At 42.7% G+C, this 21,972-nt stretch overlaps 1 protein-coding gene and 1 long non-coding RNA gene across 6 annotated transcripts in view; both read right to left on the bottom strand.

Annotated features, from left to right (window-relative positions):
- Positions 1-21,972, bottom strand: part of Fak (protein tyrosine kinase 2 Fak) — a 258,873-nt gene that overhangs the window by 70,583 nt on the left and 166,318 nt on the right. For all 5 annotated transcript variants that reach the window (XM_069338791.1, XM_069338786.1, XM_069338789.1 and 2 more), the window contains 6 exons: positions 17,745-17,876; positions 17,055-17,183; positions 15,178-15,279; positions 14,445-14,690; positions 12,847-12,924; positions 10,302-10,394 (listed from right to left, as the gene is read on the bottom strand). In XM_069338791.1, the coding sequence (XP_069194892.1) occupies positions 10,302-10,394; positions 12,847-12,924; positions 14,445-14,690; positions 15,178-15,279; positions 17,055-17,183; positions 17,745-17,876 (780 nt within the window). The remainder of the gene's footprint in view (positions 1-10,301; positions 10,395-12,846; positions 12,925-14,444; positions 14,691-15,177; positions 15,280-17,054; positions 17,184-17,744; positions 17,877-21,972) is intronic.
- The window catches only part of LOC138372947 (uncharacterized), a 312,699-nt gene that overhangs the window by 142,450 nt on the left and 148,277 nt on the right, over positions 1-21,972 (bottom strand). The window lies entirely within an intron of this gene.

Below are 21,972 nucleotides of genomic sequence, written 5' to 3'. Positions count from 1 at the left end.
TATGTTAAGAAGGTTAACATAACAGTGTGTACTGTGAAGGGTCAGAACAGTGTGTACTGTGAAGGGTCAGAACAGTGTATACTGTGAAGGGTCAGAACAGTGTATACTGTGAAGGGTCAGAACAGTGTGTACTGTGAAGGGTCAGAACAGTGTGTACTGTGAAGGGTCAGAACAGTGTGTACTGTGAAGGGTCAGAACAGTGTGTACTGTGAAGGGTCAGAACAGTGTGTACTGTGAAGGGTCAGAACAGTGTGTACTGTGAAGGGTCAGAACAGTGTATACTGTGAAGAGTCAGAACAGTGTGTACTGTGAAGGGTCAGAACAGTGTGTACTGTGAAGGGTCAGAACAGTGTATACTGTGAAGGGTCAGAACAGTGTATACTGTGAAGGGTCAGAACAGTGTGTACTGTGAAGGGTCAGAACAGTGTGTACTGTGAAGGGTCAGAACAGTGTGTACTGTGAAGGGTCAGAACAGTGTGTACTGTGAAGGGTCAGAACAGTGTGTACTGTGAAGGGTCAGAACAGTGTGTACTGTGAAGGGTCAGAACAGTGTGTACTGTGAAGGGTCAGAACAGTGTGTACTGTGAAGGGTCAGAACAGTGTGTACTGTGAAGGGTTATAACATAACAGTGTGTACCGTGAAGGGTCAGAACAGTGTGTACTGTGAAGGGTCAGAACAGTGTGTACCGTGAAGGGTCAGAACAGTGTATACTGTGAAGGGTCAGAACAGTGTGTACTGTGAAGGGTTATAACATAACAGTGTGTACCGTGAAGGGTCAGAACAGTGTGTACCGTGAAGGGTCAGAACAGTGTATACTGTGAAGGGTCAGAACAGTGTGTACTGTGAAGGGTTATAACATAACAGTGTGTACCGTGAAGGGTCAGAACAGTGTGTACTGTGAAGGGTCAGAACAGTGTATACTGTGAAGGGTCAGAACAGTGTGTACTGTGAAGGGTCAGAACAGTGTGTACTGTGAAGGGTCAGAACAGTGTGTACTGTGAAGGGTCAGAACAGTGTGTACTGTGAAGGGTCAGAACAGTGTGTACTGTGAAGGGTCAGAACAGTGTGTACTGTGAAGGGTCAGAACAGTGTGTACTGTGAAGGGTCAGAACAGTGTGTACTGTGAAGGGTCAGAACAGTGTGTACTGTGAAGGGTCAGAACAGTGTGTACTGTGAAGGGTCAGAACAGTGTGTACTGTGAAGGGTCAGAACAGTGTGTACTGTGAAGGGTCAGAACAGTGTGTACTGTGAAGGGTCAGAACAGTGTGTACTGTGAAGGGTCAGAACAGTGTGTACTGTGAAGGGTTATAACATAACAGTGTGTACCGTGAAGGGTCAGAACAGTGTGTACTGTGAAGGGTCAGAACAGTGTGTACTGTGAAGGGTTATAACATAACAGTGTGTACCGTGAAGGGTCAGAACAGTGTGTACTGTGAAGGGTCAGAACAGTGTGTACTGTGAAGGGTTATAACATAACAGTGTGTACCGTGAAGGGTTATAACATAACAGTGTGTACTGTGAAGGGTCAGAACAGTGTGTACTGTGAAGGGTTATAACATAACAGTGTGTACCGTGAAGGGTCAGAACAGTGTGTACTGTGAAGGGTCAGAACAGTGTGTACTGTGAAGGGTTATAACATAACAGTGTGTACCGTGAAGGGTCAGAACAGTGTGTACTGTGAAGGGTCAGAACAGTGTGTACTGTGAAGGGTTATAACATAACAGTGTGTACCGTGAAGGGTCAGAACAGTGTGTACTGTGAAGGGTCAGAACAGTGTGTACTGTGAAGGGTTATAACATAACAGTGTGTACCGTGAAGGGTCAGAACAGTGTGTACTGTGAAGGGTCAGAACAGTGTGTACCGTGAAGGGTCAGAACAGTGTGTACTGTGAAGGGTTATAACATAACAGTGTGTACCGTGAAGGGTCAGAACAGTGTGTACTGTGAAGGGTCAGAACAGTGTATACTGTGAAGGGTTATAACATAACAGTGTGTACCGTGAAGGGTCAGAACAGTGTGTACTGTGAAGGGTTATAACATAACAGTGTGTACCGTGAAGGGTCAGAACAGTGTGTACTGTGAAGGGTTATAACATAACAGTGTGTACCGTGAAGGGTTATAACATAACAGTGTGTACTGTGAAGGGTCAGAACAGTGTGTACTGTGAAGGGTCAGAACAGTGTGTACTGTGAAGGGTCAGAACAGTGTGTACTGTGAAGGGTCAGAACAGTGTGTACTGTGAAGGGTTATAACATAACAGTGTGTACCGTGAAGGGTTATAACATAACAGTGTGTACTGTGAAGGGTTATAACATAACAGTGTGTACCGTGAAGGGTTATAACATAACAGTGTGTACCGTGAAGGGTTATAACATAACAGTGTGTACTGTGAAGGGTTATAACATAACAGTGTGTACCGTGAAGGGTTATAACATAACAGTGTGTACCGTGAAGGGTTATAACATAACAGTGTGTACCGTGAAGGGTTATAACATAACAGTGTGTACCGTGAAGGGTTATAACATAACAGTGTGTACCGTGAAGGGTTATAACATAACAGTGTGTACCGTGAAGGGTTATAACATAACAGTGTGTACCGTGAAGGGTTATAACATAACAGTGTGTACCGTGAAGGGTCAGAACAGTGTGTACCGTGAAGGGTTATAACATAACAGTGTATACTGTGAAGGGTTATAACATAACAGTGTGTACCGTGAAGGGTTATAACATAACAGTGTGTACTGTGAAGGGTTATAACATAACAGTGTGTACTGTGAAGGGTTATAACATAACAGTGTGTACTGTGAAGGGAAGTAGTAACAAAGCCAGAACTAAGGTTCATGTTGGGTCTGTTGTACCTAATAGCCAGAATGCACTACTTGCCCTATTATGCAAGGACCATGTTGTACCTAATAGCCAGAATGCACTACTTGCCCTATTATGCAAGGACCAATTTGCCTAACAGGCAGTGATTATTTTTTCAAATATTTATTTTCAAATTGGTTTATCTGAATTAATACTATAATATTATATTAACACTTTCGCGCTTTCCGCAAAGGTCACTCAGCCAACCGAATGTGCGCGCAGCGTTTTTATCACTTAAGCGTAAAAACAAAAATGTGTATACTCTTTTTACTCTTCTGACCTTAGTTCTCATGCTACGTATTTCATTTTGGTACCAACGTGTTCGCAATAAAATTCTCTAGAAGAACATCAGTAAAAAAAGTCACGAAACGTATAGGGATACCAGCACCAAATAAATAACTACGAAGATGACTCGCCGTGAGCGCCCATCAGCAACAAAATGTTTTTACTCTTGGGATTGTAATCACCTCCACACTTATTCTACAGCGTTAATTTTGGTATCAATGGACTCGCAATGAAATTCCCAACGCGGTGATATGAATATAAGCGTAGAATAATGATGCGGCCCGCCCGCAAGAGTGTGGGAAGTGGTGAAATTGTTACCCGGTATCGGTGACGGGACGACGCACGGCGCTTTGAAAGTTTATACTTATTTCACTCTCATGACATTAATTTTCTATGTACGTCATTCATTTTTGTGTCAATGTGTTCGCAATAGAATGTTCTATGTGCCCATAGGTAAAAAATATCAACAAAGCGTAAGTTAGAATAGCGCCAAATATAAAACAACGCTGGAACATATCAGTGAGCGTCAAACACACACGAAATGTTTTTACTTTTGTTATGTTTGTCAAGTTTATACTTGTTGCACACAGTTATTTTTGGTTGTATATTGATCGGAATAAAATTCCCTAAACAGACATATGCATATAATACATGATATGGGGGAAGCATTACCAGTATAAACGGCTAAAGTCACCCACCTGCAACCCGTTTGGGACAAAATACCATTTGATCGAAGTTATCCACACCTTTCATGAACTTATTGTACCATGCAGCCTAGTGGTGAGAAAGAGAGCCTCATAGCGCGCAGTTTGAAACAAACCCAAAGTAAATCGGATAAAAATTGAATTTTATACAAATATTTTAAAAGAGGACTCAACTTTATGTCCACTATGCGTTAGCGTTAGACGAAACGGGACGCGCCGGCGCGTCCAGATAGCGCGAAAGTGTTAAGAATGTGAATTACTGACTTAGTTATGTTAGGATAAGTTAGGTTAAGTTTGATGAAATTTCTATATTAGTTTTAACTCAAATAAAAAAAATTAAAAGCGAGTAAAATATAATGGAAAGCTTCATCATTCTATAAGAAACAAATTTGAAAAATATAAAATTTCATGAAAACTCAGCTTGTTAGGCAACTTGGCCTATCTTACATTGATTCTAAAACAAACAAACAAACATACACACAGATACATACATTTCTTGGGGAACAGGTTGTGGAAGCAAATACTATTCATACTTTTAAAACTAGGTATGATAGGGAAATGGGACAGGAGTCATTGCTGTAAACAACCGATAGCTAGAAAGGCGGGATCCAAGAGTCAATGCTCGATCCTGCAAGCACAAATAGGTGAGTATGTATATGTGTATGTATGTATGTATGTATGTATGTATGTATATATATATATATATATTGTGATCGTCAATTGCATATATATATATATATATATATATATATATATATATATATATATATATATATATATATATATATATATATATATATGTCGTACCTAGTAGCCAGAACGCACTTCTCAGCCTACTATGCAAGGCCAGATTTGCCTAATAAGCCAAGTTTTCCTGAATTAATATATTTTCCTCTAATTTTTTCTTATGAAATGATAAAGCTACCCATTTCATTATGTATGAGGTCAATTTTTTTTATTAGAGTTAAAATTAACGTAGATATATGACCGAACCTAACCAACCCTACCTAACCTAACCTAACCTATCTTTATAGGTTAGGTTAGGTTAGGTAGCCGAAAAAGTTAGGTTAGGTCGTCGAAAAACAATTATTTCATGAAAACTTGGCTTATTAGGCAAATCGGGCCTTGCATAGTAGGGTGAGAAGTGCGTTCTGGCTACTAGGTACGACATATATATATATATATATATATATATATATATATATATATATATATATATATATATATATATATATATATATATATATATATATATATATATTTTATTAAATATGACCGAAAAAGTAAGATTAATAATTCTAACACGAATTTTCTCAATCTTTCGTACATTATGCTTCACTGTTGGAGGTAAATCAAAAATCACTTCTCCAAAATTCATTTTTATTTCTAGTCTGACGCGACACGGGCGCGTTTCGTAAAACTTATTACATTTTCAAAGACTTCACAAATACACAACTGATTAGAACTTGCGTTTCCCTGATTTTATATCTACATTTGAGTGAGGTGGGAAGGGTGATGTGGCATTACATTTGAGTAAGGTGGGAAGGATGATGTGGCATTAGAGGATATTAATAGGGTATTAAAAGTATCAACACAAGACAGAACACGAAACAATGGATATTGAATAGAAGTGTTTGTAGAAAGCCTATTGGTCCATATTTCTTGATGCTTCTATATTGGAGCGGAGTCTTGAGGTGGGTAGAATATAGTTGTGCAATAATTGGCTGTTGATTGCTGGTGTTGACTTCTTGATGTGTAGTGCCTCGCAAACGTCTAGCCGCCTGCTATCGCTGTATCTATCGATGATTTCTGTGTTGTTTACTAGGATTTCTCTGGCGATGGTTTGGTTATGGGAAGAGATTATATGTTCCTTAATGGAGCCCTGTTGTTTATGCATCGTTAAACGCCTAGAAAGAGATGTTGTTGTCTTGCCTATATACTGGGTTTTTTGGAGCTTACAGTCCCCAAGTGGGCATTTGAAGGCATAGACGACGTTAGTCTCTTTTAAAGCGTTCTGTTTCGTGTCTGGAGAGTTTCTCATGAGTAGGCTGGCCGTTTTTCTGGTTTTATAGTAAATCGTCAGTTGTATCCTCTGATTTTTGTCTGTAGGGATAACGTTTCTATTAACAATATCTTTCAGGACCCTTTCCTCTGTTTTATGAGCTGTGGAAAAGAAGTTCCTGTAAAATAGTCTAATAGGGGGTATAGGTGTTGTGTTAGTTGTCTCTTCAGAGGTTGCATGGCTTTTCACTTTCCTTCTTATGATGTCTTCGATGAAACCATTGGAGAAGCCGTTATTGACTAGAACCTGCCTTACCCTACAGAGTTCTTCGTCGACTTGCTTCCATTCTGAGCTGTGGCTGAGAGCACGGTCGACGTATGCGTTAACAACACTCCTCTTGTACCTGTCAGGGCAGTCGCTGTTGGCATTTAGTTCAATAAGCAGAACTTATTGCAGAAGGAGGAAAGAATCGAGGCAACTACAGAAGCACCATACTGTCCCCCGAGCTTAGAGCGGCAGCTAAAAGCCTTCGTGAGAACAAGGAGATAGTTGTCAGGAGAGGTGACAAGTCGCCAATATATGTCATTCTTAAAAAAGACGAATATCTGGCGAAAATGAACATCATACTCTCTGACCAAACTAAGTTCCTAAGGGTAACGAAGGACACTACAGCCGAATTAAAAGCAAAGGTCAACAAACTGATCGAAACTGTGAACGCCAAGAAATCCGGACTCCACCTGCCAAAGATCATTGGGGAATATAAACCTGGATATGCGTATGGAAATGTCAAGACGCACAAGCCTGGAAACCCACTTCGGCCAATCATTAGCCAGATACCCACACCCACGTACAGATTGGCGAAGCGACTCAACGGCCTGCTGACTCCTTATGTTCCTTGCGCCTTCAGCCTGAAGTCTCCAAAGGAATTTGTGGACTTACTGCGGGGCGCACGGGCCACAGGGATAAGAGCCTCGTTGGACGTAGAATCGCTGTTTACCAACGTACCTGTGGACGAGACAATCGGAATGATAGCCGACAGAGTGTATCGTGATCCAGCCTGTACTCCTCTTGACATGCCAGAAAGTATTCTGAGGAAACTACTCCAAGCTTGTACTAAAGAGGCACCCTTCTTGAGCCCGGATGGGCACATGTATAAGCAAGTAGATGGGGTCGCTATGGGTTCTCCCCTAGGTGTCCTGTTTGCAAACTTCTACATGGGTACCATCGAGCAAAAAGTCTTAGTCGACATGAACTTGAAACCGGCCATATACTGCAGGTATGTTGACGACATTTTTACACAGGTACCTGATGTCAGACATCTGCAGGAGCTGAAGGAGGCATTTGAGCAGAGTTCCGTGCTGCGTTTCACTTACGAGACGGAAAAGGATGGGAAGCTGCCTTTTCTAGATGTAACAGTCATGGAAAAGGGCGGAGGTTTCCACACTGCAGTCTACACAAAGGAAACAAACATAGGAATGTGCCTAAATGCCAACAGCGACTGCCCTGACAGGTACAAGAGGAGTGTTGTTAACGCATACGTCGACCGTGCTCTCAGCCACAGCTCAGAATGGAAGCAAGTCGACGAAGAACTCTGTAGGGTAAGGCAGGTTCTAGTCAATAACGGCTTCTCCAATGGTTTCATCGAAGACATCATAAGAAGGAAAGTGAAAAGCCATGCAACCTCTGAAGAGACAACTAACACAACACCTATACCCCCTATTAGACTATTTTACAGGAACTTCTTTTCCACAGCTCATAAAACAGAGGAAAGGGTCCTGAAAGATATTGTTAATAGAAACGTTATCCCTACAGACAAAAATCAGAGGATACAACTGACGATTTACTATAAAACCAGAAAAACGGCCAGCCTACTCATGAGAAACTCTCCAGACACGAAACAGAACGCTTTAAAAGAGACTAACGTCGTCTATGCCTTCAAATGCCCACTTGGGGACTGTAAGCTCCAAAAAACCCAGTATATAGGCAAGACAACAACATCTCTTTCTAGGCGTTTAACGATGCATAAACAACAGGGCTCCATTAAGGAACATATAATCTCTTCCCATAACCAAACCATCGCCAGAGAAATCCTAGTAAACAACACAGAAATCATCGATAGATACAGCGATAGCAGGCGGCTAGACGTTTGCGAGGCACTACACATCAAGAAGTCAACACCAGCAATCAACAGCCAATTATTGCACAACTATATTCTACCCACCTCAAGACTCCGCTCCAATATAGAAGCATCAAGAAATATGGACCAATAGGCTTTCTACAAACACTTCTATTCAATATCCATTGTTTCGTGTTCTGTCTTGTGTTGATACTTTTAATACCCTATTAATATCCTCTAATGCCACATCATCCTTCCCACCTTACTCAAATGTAATGCCACATCACCCTTCCCACCTCACTCAAATGTAGATATAAAATCAGGGAAACGCAAGTTCTAATCAGTTGTGTATTTGTGAAGTCTTTGAAAATGTAATAAGTTTTACGAAACGCGCCCGTGTCGCGTCAGACTAGAAATAAAAATGAATTTTGGAGAAGTGATTTTTGATTTACCTCCAACAGTGAAGCATAATGTACGAAAGATTGAGAAAATTCGTGTTAGAATTATTAATCTTACTTTTTCGGTCATATTTAATAAAATATGTCTACAGGAAAGACTGCTACCAAAATATACTAATATATATATATATATATATATTATTAAATATGACCGAAAAAGTAAGATTAATAATTCTAACATGAATTTTCTCAATCTTTCGTACATTACGCTTCACTGTTGGAGGTAAATCAAAAATCACTTCTCCAAAATTCATTTTTATTTCTAGTCTGACGCGACACGGGCGCGTTTCGTAAAACTTATTACATTTTCAAAGACTTCACAAATACACAACTGATTAGAACGTATCTCTGATTTTATATCTACATTTGAGTGAGGTGGGAAGGGTGATGTGGCATTAACACAAGACAGAACAGGAGGGGATATTAATAGGGTATTAAAAGTATCAACACAAGACAGAACAGAAACAATGGGTATTGAATAGAAGTGTTTGTAGAAAGCCTATTGGTCCATATTTCTTGATGCTTCTATATTGGAGCGGAGTCTTGAGGTGGGTAGAATATAGTTGTGCAATAATTGGCTGTTGATTGCTGGTGTTGACTTCTTGATGTGTAGTGCCTCGCAAACGTCAAGCCGCCTGCTATCGCTGTATCTATCGATGATTTCTGTGTTGTTTACTAGGATTTCTCTGGCGATGGTTTGGTTATGGGAAGAGATTATATGTTCCTTAATGGAGCCCTGTTGCTTATGCATCGTTAAACGCCTAGAAAGAGATGTTGTTGTCTTGCCTATATACTGGGTTTTTTGGAGCTTACAGTCCCCAAGTGGGCATTTGAAGGCATAGACGACATTAGTCTCTTTTAAAGCGTTCTGTTTTGTGTCTGGAGAGTTTCTCATGAGTAGGCTGGCCGTTTTTCTGGTTTTATAGTAAATCGTCAGTTGTATCCTCTGATTTTTGTCTGTAGGGATAACGTTTCTATTAACAATATCTTTCAGGACCCTTTCCTCCGTTTTATGAGCTGTGGAAAAGAAGTTCCTGTAAAATAGTCTAATAGGGGGTATAGGTGTTGTGTTAGTTGTCTCTTCAGAGGTTGCATGGCTTTTCACTTTCCTTCTTATGATGTCTTCGATGAAACCATTGGAGATATATATATATATATATATATATATATATATATATATATATATATATATATATATATATATATATATATATATATATATATATATATATATATATATATATATATATATATATATATATATATATATATGTCGTACCTAGTAGCCAGAACGCACTTTTTGGCCTACTAGGCAAGGCCCGATTTGCCTAATAAGCCAAGTTTTCCTGAAATAATATATTTTCTCTAATTTTTTTCTTATGAAATGATAAAGTTACCCATTTCATTATGTATGAGGTCAATTTTTTTTATTGGAGTTAAAATTAACGTAGATATATGACCGAACCTAACCAACCCTACCTAACCTAACCTAACCTATCTTTATAGGTTAGGTTAGGTTAGGTAGCCGAAAAAGTTAGGTTAGGTTAGGTTAGGTAGGTTAGGTAGTCGAAAAAACATTAGTTCATGAAAACTTGGCTTATTAGGCAAATTGGGCTTTGCATAGTAGGCTGAGAAGTGAGTTCTAGCTACTAGGTACGACATACATACATACATACATACATACATACATACATACATACATACATACATACATATATATATATATATATATATTCACAAATGTTTAATTTTGGGTGAAACAGTATATAGAAAATGCAATATTAGTAGTTCAATGAAAACTTAACAAATTTATGAAGAGGTAAACAAGGCTCAAATTAGCAAGACACACACAGGTGTTGGTGGAAGCTGACCTTAAGCTGGACGAGAGCCTTGCGGTGCACGGCACAGTCCGTTGTCAACGTCTCTACGTTCTGCACCTGCTCAAAACTTGCCATGTGTTGAGGCTGAAAAATTGAGGCACGTGTGATATAAAATTATTCTTATGTACAATATGTAATTTAATCTTATGTATCTTATGTACTTGGGGCCTGACAGCTGAGTGGACAGCACTTTGGATTCGCAGTCCTGAGGTTTCAGGTTCAATCCCCGGTGGAGGCGGAAACAAATTGACAGAGTTCCTTTCACCCTGATGCTCCTGTTCACCTACCAGTACATAAGTACATGGGAGTTAGACAGGTGTTACAGGCTGTTTCCTGGGGGATGTGTAACAAAAAACTAGCGTTAAATGTAATGAAACGCCATTTTCTGGGTGAGACCCGGAGGTTCCCCAGAGCTTATTCAGGCTGATATGCTAATGTCAGACTTTGGCATCAGTCATGTGTATGGAGTTCTGTGGGCCTACCGGGGACCACGAGCCAGAACCTGGCCTTCTCAGAGAGGCATGGGGAGTAGTGGCCTACAGAAACCCCTGTGTGGTTGGAAGCATTCTATGTCTGCCATCGACCAGGTCAGGCACCCAGAAAGGTAAGCATCCCAAAACAAACCCCTATTCTAGTGAAAATTGCTACCAAAAGCCGAACAAGTGGATAGAACTCCCCAAAAAGAAACAAATGAGCATGACGTCACACGTCACCATACCGCTGTCTGTGCAGCGCCCCTCTCCCCGGGAGGGGGAAGGGGGAGCCCCAGACCCTCGCGCCGGCTATCTACCCTTCAGTTCTGAGGCTGGATGTCAAAAAACACAAATAAACCACCCACCGGAGGGAGGGATGCCGGGGAGCCTCCGGGTCTCACCCAGAAAATGGAGTTTCATTACATTCAACGCTGGTTTTCTGGAATGGAATAGATATGAATGTCCATACCAAGGGGCAAGCAAGGCAAACACCCCCCCCCCCCAAGACACAAACAAAAAAGAAAAACAAAACCCCGCAAGAGGACAACGTAACCAAAGGAACAGAGCTGGCCGCTATGAATGGAGAAAACAAACTGGGCAGCACCCTGCGCCCCATACCAGTGCAAACTGCCTCTTACCCTAAGGTAAACAAGGGAGACAAAACACCCAAGCACCTAAAGGGTGGCCGAAAAATCGAGCAGTGAAACAGCCCAGCAGAGGCAGGACTCAAGGAACTTGTGGAAGGTAACCCCAAGCCCCAAGGGCAGTACTTACAGGGCACCTAGGGATGGGAACCCTAGACGCATGCAGCCCAAGTACTGTAGAATAACTCCTGGCTCTCGCACCCCTGGAAGACAGCCACCACACTCTAAGCACAGTGCTGAAAATCACTGGAGCCAGAGCATACGACCTCTGCCTCTAGCATCAGCCTCAGAACTGAAGGGTGGATAGACGGCGTGAGGGTCTGGGGCTCCCCCTTCCCCCTCCCGGGGAGAGGGGAGCTGCGCAGACAGCAGCGCAATCATGCTCATTTGCTTGTTTCTTTTTGGGAAGTTCTATCCACTTGTTTGGCATTTGGTAGCAATTTTCATCAGAATAGGGGGTTTGTTTTGGGAAGCTTAACTTTCTGGGTGCCTGACCCGGTCGATGGCAGACATAGAATGCTTCCAACCACACGGGGATTTCTACAGACCATTGCTCCCCATGCCTCTCTGAGGGGGCCAGGTTCTGGCACGTGGTCCCTGGTAGGCCCACAGAACTCCATACATATGACTGATGCCAAAGTCTGACACTAGCATATCAGCCTGGATAAGTTCTGGGGACCCAACGGGGCTCCTCCCAGAAAGGAGGCCTGGTCGAGGACCAGGCCGCGAGGAAGCTAAGCCCAGAAATCACCTCAAGAAGATACAATAACAATACCAATTGCTAAAACAAACTCCACATTTTAAAAGCTGGGTCGAAGTCGGTGTTGTCGACCAGCCATCAACTCAAGAAGCGCAGGTACTCCAGGTATCAAATTTGTTTCCAATTTCCCTTTTCCTAACATCGTGCAGTTGGTTAAAAATGTTTTGCAATACTGAAATAAAGTATTATAATAAAACAAGCCTCTACGTTTGTAGTTGCATACAGTTTAAAGCATCAATGATAATTTCGTCAATATAATACTGATTACTGACTCGGTGTCGGTGTTTTAATTATGCTGTCTAAAAGAATGACATATTTTGCCAAAATTGACCATCAGCATGTCATAAAATTCTTAGTAAGTCAAAGTACCACAGCAAAGGAAATTCATGGTGAATGTATGTCTTAGATTCTTATCAGTATGTCATTGTTACAAGGTTGGCCAAAGAATTCCAGCATTGGCCACTGGAGTCCTAGCAGAGGCCAAGGAGTCCTAGTATATGCCAAAGAGTCCTAGCAGGGGCCCAAGGAGTTCTAGGATGGGCCGTGTTGTACCACAGGACACTACATACTTACATGTGTTGTATCTAGAATACAAATTTTATAATTTAATTGCGAGAAACGTGGTGAGAGAGCAATTGTTAGCGAGGACCTGCACCAACCTTGCTTGCAGAGTCGGTCACATAGGAGATCCCCACACACGGCCCCACCACCAGTGTCACCGGGATTGACCAGCCTGACTGCAAAATGTATATCAGCATTAGTAAGTTATTTTGCTTTGTCAAGCTACAACTGTTCAGACTTCATTGATATCAGCTCACAATATAACTGCCACTGTCCCTCATATATCAGCTCACAATATAACTGCCACCATCGCTCATATCAGCTCACAATATAACTGACACCATCGCTCATATCAGCACACAATTTAACTGACACTGTCCCTCATATATCAGCTCACAATATAACTGACACTGTCCCTCATATATCAGCTCACAATATAACTGACACTGTCCCTCATATATCAGCTCACAATATAACTGACACTGTCCCTCATATATCAGCTCACAATATAACTGACACCATCGATCATATGGAGTGACAACTGACCATATCCCTCATATCAGATCATATATAACCAAGACATTGTTGCATCAGTATAAGAGTGTTTCAGTAGAGTGTGTGGAGATGAAGGTGAAGTATTTAAGGACGTTGAGTGAGGGTTGTGGAGTCACAACTGTCTGGACGAGGTGAAGACCCAGGTGTTTGTTATACACTGTGGTGTGGACGAGGTGAAGACCCAGGTGTTTGTTATACACTGTGGTGTGGACGAGGTGAAGACCCTGGTGTTTGTTATACACTGTGGTGTGGACGAGGTGAAGACCCAGGTGTTTGTTATACACTGTGGTGTGGACGAGGTGAAGACCCTGGTGTTTGTTATACACTGTGGTGTGGACGAGGTGAAGACCCTGGTGTTTGTTATACACTGTGGTGTGGACGAGGTGAAGACCCTGGTGTTTGTTATACACTGTGGTGTGGACGAGGTGAAGACCCTGGTGTTTGTTATACACTGTGGTGTGGACGAGGTGAAGACCCTGGTGTTTGTTATACACTGTGGTGTGGACGAGGTGAAGACCCTGGTGTTTGTTATACACTGTGGTGTGGACGAGGTGAAGACCCAGGTGTTTGTTATACACTGTGGTGTGGACGAGGTGAAGACCCAGGTGTTTGTTATACACTGTGGTGTGGACGAGGTGAAGACCCAGGTGTTTGTTATACACTGTGGTGTGGACGAGGTGAAGACCCTGGTGTTTGTTATATGGTGTAGTGCATAAATCCACACATTGCAGGCAATTAACAAGTCCCGTTACTATTGTAATGCCTGATTAATCTCAACTGTAGCTCAGACAATAGCTATGACAAAACAATAAGGTAACATGAGATACTCTGCCTAATGTTTTTAGCAGCTTCTCAATGATGAATCACATCCAACAAAACTATGAATTATGACCAATGAAATGGTGAATTAGGACCAATGAGACGATGAATCATGACCAACAAAACCATAATCATTACCAATTAAACAATAACTCTGGACCAACGACAAGACGAATCAGGACTAATGAAATGATGAATTTGGACCAGCAATACAATGAAATAGGATCATTGTGATGATGAAGTAGGACTGTGACAGTTAATCAGGATCAACAAGACAATGAATCAGAACTACACACAATGGAATGAGAAACACACAACTCACCCCGAGTGCACAGCGGAATGACTCCTGGTCGTATTTCCTGACCTTTCCTAACAACTCGAGGAATTTAAAGTAACACTCTGACTCCGAGAGCTGTCCGAACTTTTTGATGTGCTGCTGAAGAGCCTTTCTCAACGTTTTTGTTTTGATTGTGTTGAGAATGGATGAGGGAAGGAATTTGTGGAATCCAACTTCTTTTTCCAGGTATTCAAAGTTGGATTTCTTCTCCAGCGTGCTACTGGACACATCCTGCATCAAGATAATATTACAATGATCATTAATCTTCTCCAGCGTGCTACTGCACACATCCTGCATCAAGATAATATTACAATGATCATTAATCTTCTCCAGCGTGCTACTGGACACATCCTGCATCAAGATAATATTACAATGATCATTAATATTCAACTGAATGAAGTCATGATGGTTCTATAACACAAATAAAGTAAATAAAACATATATACAGTACAGTATATATTTTTACTATATATACTACTGTATATCTCTCTCCTAAAGCATATGAAGGTTCAAAACCTTCTGACTGGGCTCAGCACTCTCTGACAGGGTTCAATGTCTACTGAGGGGATTCAGTGTCCTTCGACAAGGTTCAACACCCATTGGCAGGGTTCAATGCCCTCTGACAGTGTTGAACACCTTTGTTAAGCACTTCCTGACTGCATTAAATGCCTTACTCAATGCATTTCACACAAGATATGGAACAAATGTGCCAACATACCTTGAACAGTCGCTTAATTTCTATACAGGCGAGCTGAGTGGCAATATCTTGGTCAATCCCTTCATTTGCTTGACTTTCATCTTCTAGGTAATCATTCCTAACCTGTGGAACAAATCACAAAATATAATTTATTCCATTAAGAATAAAAAACTTAATATATGACAAGTAAATAATTCTTCCCGACCTGTCCCACTCGGTTACTCCTCAACCCTTAGAGTGCAGTTTCATCATACCTTGAGCCCCGGGGTAATGCAGTTATCACATGTTGATTATAGTCATTATCACCTGGTTATTATATAAATAATGTAATGTAAATATAGTTATCGTACATCAAGTTGGCCTTTACCTAGTCCCACGAACAAATTCTGTGATCGTTTCTAACCAGTTACTATGCTATGAAATTATCGTGTACAAGTAGGCCGAGATTATTGTTAAATCACAATTTGACGTTTCCCCACAGGTGTTTGAATCTATGTATGGATGACATTGTTAGAATAGCAGCAAAGGAGTGCATTGCAAGATGGCATCCTTTGAACTGTGCTAGGAACAAATTTATGTGCATTACAGTATATACATATGTCATTGTATACCTTCTGAATTGCTGTTTATTATTTAGGGTTGAAGACTATCTACAGCAGTCTTAGGGAAATACTATGTACAGTATTCCCTGTTATTATCAATAATGTTTACATAAATCTAAGTTATTGCAAACACTGTAAACTCAGGTGAAATAGAGAACATTTTAACCATCTAACTTGAGCATCACAGACCCCTCACTCGTACACAACAAGTCAACAAATTGTGTCGCCACGCGTCCACGAACCCTACCACCCGCGTTCCTTCTGCCATGCATCAAACTGATATATGACATTATTTTTGTTAACCACCATGCTGCGCCGAGTTTATTGTGAAATTCTCCCTGTGTGCATAAAATAACGTGTTTCCCAAAAATTCTTTTTTCTTTGTAAAATTCCCTTCCCTGAACATGTCTATGTAAAAATGAATACCAAATTCCACTTACTTTGGCTGTGGGGACGTGGACAAGGTGCGCTGTGACGTCATCAGGGCCTGGACCTAGATTCACGAAGCTCCATGTATTTCTTCGTAAGTAGGTTTGCTACGAAGGTTCCTAAGTGCCCGCTAAGAACGCGCCAAAGAGCGATTCAGAGAAGTAAATTTACGAAGATTTCTAAGTAGTTCACTCAGGTCTCGCTAGATGTCACTAGGCTTTTAGTTTGGCCAATCGGAGAGAAGGTAACATTTTTCATCTTACAGCTGTAGCCAATCACGACGTTGCCATATCGGAGCTTATCCGTGACCACTTGCGACATATTTACGTCGAATTTTCTTATAAAATTAGTATACAGTATTATTATTATTACCATTATTAGTGAGACTGGCTGCCTTAGATGATAGCTGCATGCCAAGAGTTATGGGAAGATCTTGCTGTTTCATGAAGATCATTTTGTTCAGTCAAGGCAGGTGAGCTTTCTGCTCCAATGCCAGCCCAGTCTTCTATCACATTGGATGGGTCCCCAGGCCAGTCTCCTATCCCATTGGATGGGTCCCCAGCCCAGTCTCCTTTATGAGAAGATCAGCAAGAGCCAAGGAGTAGGACTGGAACCTGCACACTGGGTACTGCCAAGCACATGCCTTAAGCCCCTGCGAGTACACAGTACACAGGTTCCAGTCCTCCTCTTGGCTCCTACTGAGGTTTTCATTGATACTTCACTTTAATGTGAATTCTATGTGCAGTGTGTTGCATCACAGAGGACGACCCACAGCCCAGTCTCCCCACACTTGTTGTAAGCAATACAAGGTTCTTGGCACCAAAAATAAATGTTGCATGTTACTTGTGTAAATACTGCAAGATTTACCTGTTCATAGTAGTAGCAGAAGGTGTGACGGTCCTTTTCATAGAGTTGATGAAGATCAGAGAGGACGTAACGCACCCGCAGCTCAAACTTCCAGTCTTCACTCAGGAATTCTGGGTATTTTTCTTCAACCTATCAAGACAACAAAGAAAATAAATAAATAAATAAATAAATTATATATATATATATATATATATATATATATATATATATATATATATATATATATATATATATATATATATATATATATATATATATATACATACATACATACATACATACATACATACATACATACATACATACATACATATATATATATATATATATATATATATATATATATATATATATATACATACACACATGTGTATAGTTATAGTACATACATACATACACACACATACACACACACACCATGGTAAGGTCCTGGTGGACTCACCTGGTACACAGTAAGGTCCTGGTGGACTCACCTGGTACACAGTAAGGTCCTGGTGGACTCACCTGGTACATGGTAAGGTCCTGGTGGACTCACCTGGTACACAGTAAGGTCCTGGTGGACTCACCTGGTACACAGTAAGGTCCTGGTGGACTCACCTGGTACACAGTAAGGTCCTGGTGGACTCACCTGGTACACAGTAAGGTCCTGGTGGACTCACCTGGTACACAGTAAGGTCCTGGTGGACTCACCTGGTACATGGTAAGGTCCTGGTGGAGCCAGTGAACTTCGCGAGTAATGGTGTTGTGAAGTCTGACGGCAAACATTCCCTCGTAGAGGCGGGGGCCCGGCGCCTGCTTACTGATTACCACACTAATTATGCTCTGTAAACAACACAAATCACATTAAAACACTTCACAATGTTATTGTCTATGGAATTCTATTCTGAATAAACAATAGAAACAAGTACACTAAGTTTTATTAGGCTTTCACTTGTTAAAATATTAGTTTGGCTTACAGTCACGAGATAAGATGTTAACAACATTCAAGTTCTAGCTATCTGTCTGATTTATGTCCACAACACACCAAAATGTTCAAAAATATATCTATAGAAACATTCCGTTCTTTTGTTTTGATCAACACTGATTGGTGCAAACATATATTGACAAAAGCAACTTAGAGGTTTATCAAATAATTTTATTTAGCAACAAAGGCAACTAATAGGTTATAAATGTTGGAGATAAAGTGCAGCTGGCACAGCCAAATCTGTAAACTTATCTGATGAACATTAAGAACCCAACATTGAATGTAATAAAACACCATTTTCTGGGTGAGCCCCGGAGGCTCCTCGGAGCTATCAAGATAATATGCGAATCATTAGACAGGGACATTAGTCTATGGAGTTCTGCCTACCGGGGACCACTAGTCAGATCATGGACCCCTCAGCGAGGTGCAGGGAGCAATGCCCCTGGAAAAACCCCTGTGGACGGGGGTTAACCTTATCTTCCATCAACCAGGGTTAGGCACCCAGAGAGGTAGGCATAACAAAACAGACCCTAGGTGGTAAAAAAAATTACAACTGAAAGCCGAACAGAGAGGTAGAACATCCTCAATTCCCAAGGAAACAAGCAATCAAGCAAATGTCATACTCCGTCATACTCCGTAACATCCACCCCGAACACAAGCTGGAGCAGCTCCGCCAGTGCCACACGATAAGATTAAGACAGTATTAGGCATTAAATGACGGTCCTGAAAAAGCCAAAGCAGAAAGGGACAAAACAACCCAAACAGAAATACCTGTAGAAGACAACTAATGAAGAGAGAAAGAAAATTGCGGAAAGAACACCAGGAAACTTCATACTGTCGCTGAGATGAAGCTCTCAGGTGGGACACCATCAACAAAGCCACCTGATCACCATGTAAATGGTGATAAGCCCACAACAAAAAGACCAAACTCAAAGAGCAGAGGAGGAGAAGACGGAACCAAATATGTACCGGAATGGTCCAACTTGCTGGAAAAGGCAGACCCATGGAAAACGCCCCGAGTTCGGAAACAGAGCAAGCAGCGCCTGAAACAAAGGCTGGGCCGGCCACCAAGGGGCTGCTAGGACTACTCTCCCGTGGTAAAACTCCATTGGAGCCATAACCCGAAGCAACAGCTAGACTGGGGGGGAGGGGGAAGAGGTACAGGTAACCCTACCTCGACCAGTCCTACTGCGAATGCCTCGCAGTCGGGGAAGGGTGCCACATAGCTCGGGAGACGTTGAGACCAAGGCGATACAAAAAGATCCACTTCCGAGAGTCCGTACGTCTGGCAGAGCCAACTGAAGGAGTTGGTGTCAACCATCCATTCCGTAGACCAGGAAATGAACCGAGACAGGCCGTCCACCAAGACATTGGACACTCCCCAGATATGAACCACATGGAGAGCCAAACCCCAAGAAGCAAGCAGATGAGACACTTGAAGTGACCAGCTTCAAAGAGGCAAGGACCGTAGAGAGAACCCTGCGGTTCAGGCAATGAACCACCAGAGAACAGTCTGAATGGAGCCGGATGGTCGAACCCCGAGTGCCCCAAACCCTCCGAAATGACAGCCAAACTGCCGCGAATTCCCACACCGTGCTGTGAGCCCGACAAAAGGATGGAGCCCACCGCCTCTGGCCAGCCTGGTGAGCACTGGTCACAAAGCCCCAGCCAAGAGACGGTACATCCGTGAACACATCGAGCGAGGGCTCGGGCAGGCGCCAAGGCACTGAACCCTGAAAACCGCGAAGAGGAAGCCGGCAACTCAGCAGCCAACGCCGGAAGGAAAACCTCCTGAAGGACAGATCTGAGGAACCCTAGGGAGCCCAGAACCGAACTTCGGAGGAGGCGACGACAAATCATACTCATACAGGGAGGGGGACTAAGAAAACCCCTGCAACAACAAGCTCCGCAAAGAGAGCACCAATACCCAAGCGGGGGTCAAAGGGGGGCCCAAGGCCTCCAGGTCAACTCCTCCCAGCCCTGGGATGTCCGAAGTCGGGACCCGGGGTCCTCCATACCCTCTACCCCTGAAGAAAAGGCAGAGTCCAGGGAAAAGGCTGAAAAGAAGGGGGCCTGTTGGCGAGACCCAGAAGCCTCGGAAGGAGGAACCGGCTCGAATGCCTTCATCCCCAACCTGAATGGGGCAGCCCCGAAGCTGCCCGAGTCTCATTACCAACTAAACCCTGCCCCAACCCGAAACCCTAAGATGTTTGGGAGCCGGAAGCAAGGGAGGAAAGGTGCAGGGTGAACAACAGAGGAAGGTCCAGGGAGTGCAGACTGAACCAAAGTCGAAGTGAATAATGCCCCCAGGTCTGGGTCTCTATAACCAAAGCAGGGCAGCTGCGGGGCATCAGGGTGGGAAACTAACCTAGCGCATTGCAGCAACCTAAACCTAACATGCAAGGTGGATGCCGCCTGTACCCTAACAGTAATGTCATCAGAATAGTACTGGAGAACAAGACTCGCAAGACTCAGGGTCAAAGGTATCGGTGATCCAACAGACAGCATGACAGAGGCAAAGGCGGTGACTGTCACCCTGAGACAAGGGCACACCCTTGTGTGCCCTGTGTGCCCGAGGCCCCCATAGGGGGCCTCGTAGCCTGGTGGATAGCACGCAGGATTCGTAATTCTGTGGCGCAGGTTCGATTCCCGCACGAGGCAGAAACAAATGGGCAAAGTTTCTTTCACCCTAAGTGCCCCTGTTACCTAGCAGTAAATAGGTACCTGGGAGTTAGTCAGCTGTCATGGGCTGCTTCCTGGGGTGTGTGTGTGTGTGTGGTGTGTGGGAAAAAAAAAAAAAAAAAAAAAAAAAAAAAAAAAAAAAAAAAAAAAAAAAAAAAAAAAAAAAAGTAGTTAGTAAACAGTTGATTGACAGTTGAGAGGCGGGCCGAAAGAGCAAAGCTCAACCTCCGCAAAAACACAACTAGTAAACACACAGTAACCTTCAAACCGACACTATGCGGGCTGGAACTGTAAAGATACATCCATCAGTCCATCAAGCCCCGACAGGGTTTTCTAGGGCCCGTAGGCTGACTGCAACGAGGAAACCCGGGCAAGGTGTTGCTAACCAGTTAAGACCCAAAGCTAACAAGGAAGATCAAAACTCTGAAACCCCTGTGACATGCACAATCACAGGGGCCTAGCAGAGGCCCACCAATATATTATAAGTGGAACTATAACCACACCATGCAAGAAAAACAAAAACAAAAGAAAACCCCTGTAAAAATACATCCTCAAAGGAAACAGGAACTGGCCACTGCGTAGGTAGGCAGGCTACACAACACCTTGATGCCCCAACCTGAACGATACCAATCCCTGCCCAAAGCCAAACAAGGGACGAAACACCAGCTAGCCCTAAGGGCAGGGTAGGGGGGTAGAAATAGCCTAAGCTACTCTATCCCTTTGAGGTGTATTTCTTTCTTATCTCAATAAACATACTTGAACTTGAAAGGCAGGGTAAATGCCAAGCAGCAAAAACCCTATGGAATTGGTTCCCGAATGCACCAGAGAAGAGAACCCTAACATGCAAGAGAAGGAGGTGCACTGTGCACTCACAGTGCACTTAGAGAAGGAGGCCTCTAAGCACATGCAACCAATGACACCGCAGGGGACACCATGAAGGCAAACACTGCTTGGAAAGCGAAGCCAGGCAAGATGTCCACCCCGGTTCGCATTAGCTGACGAACTGGAGTGGCTGGGTCGCCGGCGTGGGGGATCTCCCCCTCCCCCACCCAGTGGTAGGGATGGGAGAGCTAAGCGGACGAGCGACGCAGCAATAGAGTGTGATGTTTGCTTAGTTCCTTGGGAATTGAGGGAGTTCTACTTCTCTGTTTGGCTTTCAGTTGTAATTTTCTTACTATATGGCAGCAGGTAAGGTTAACCCCTCAACCACACGGGGGTTTTCCAGGCCCATTGCTCCCTGCGCCTCTCTGAGTGGCCCAGGTTCTGCCTGGT

This window comes from Procambarus clarkii, chromosome 5 (genome assembly GCF_040958095.1).
Source record: "Procambarus clarkii isolate CNS0578487 chromosome 5, FALCON_Pclarkii_2.0, whole genome shotgun sequence".
Taxonomy (NCBI): Eukaryota; Metazoa; Arthropoda; class Malacostraca; order Decapoda; family Cambaridae; genus Procambarus; species Procambarus clarkii.
The sequence above is the reverse complement of the archived record's forward strand: the minus strand, read 5'-3'. Positions and strand labels throughout refer to the sequence as shown.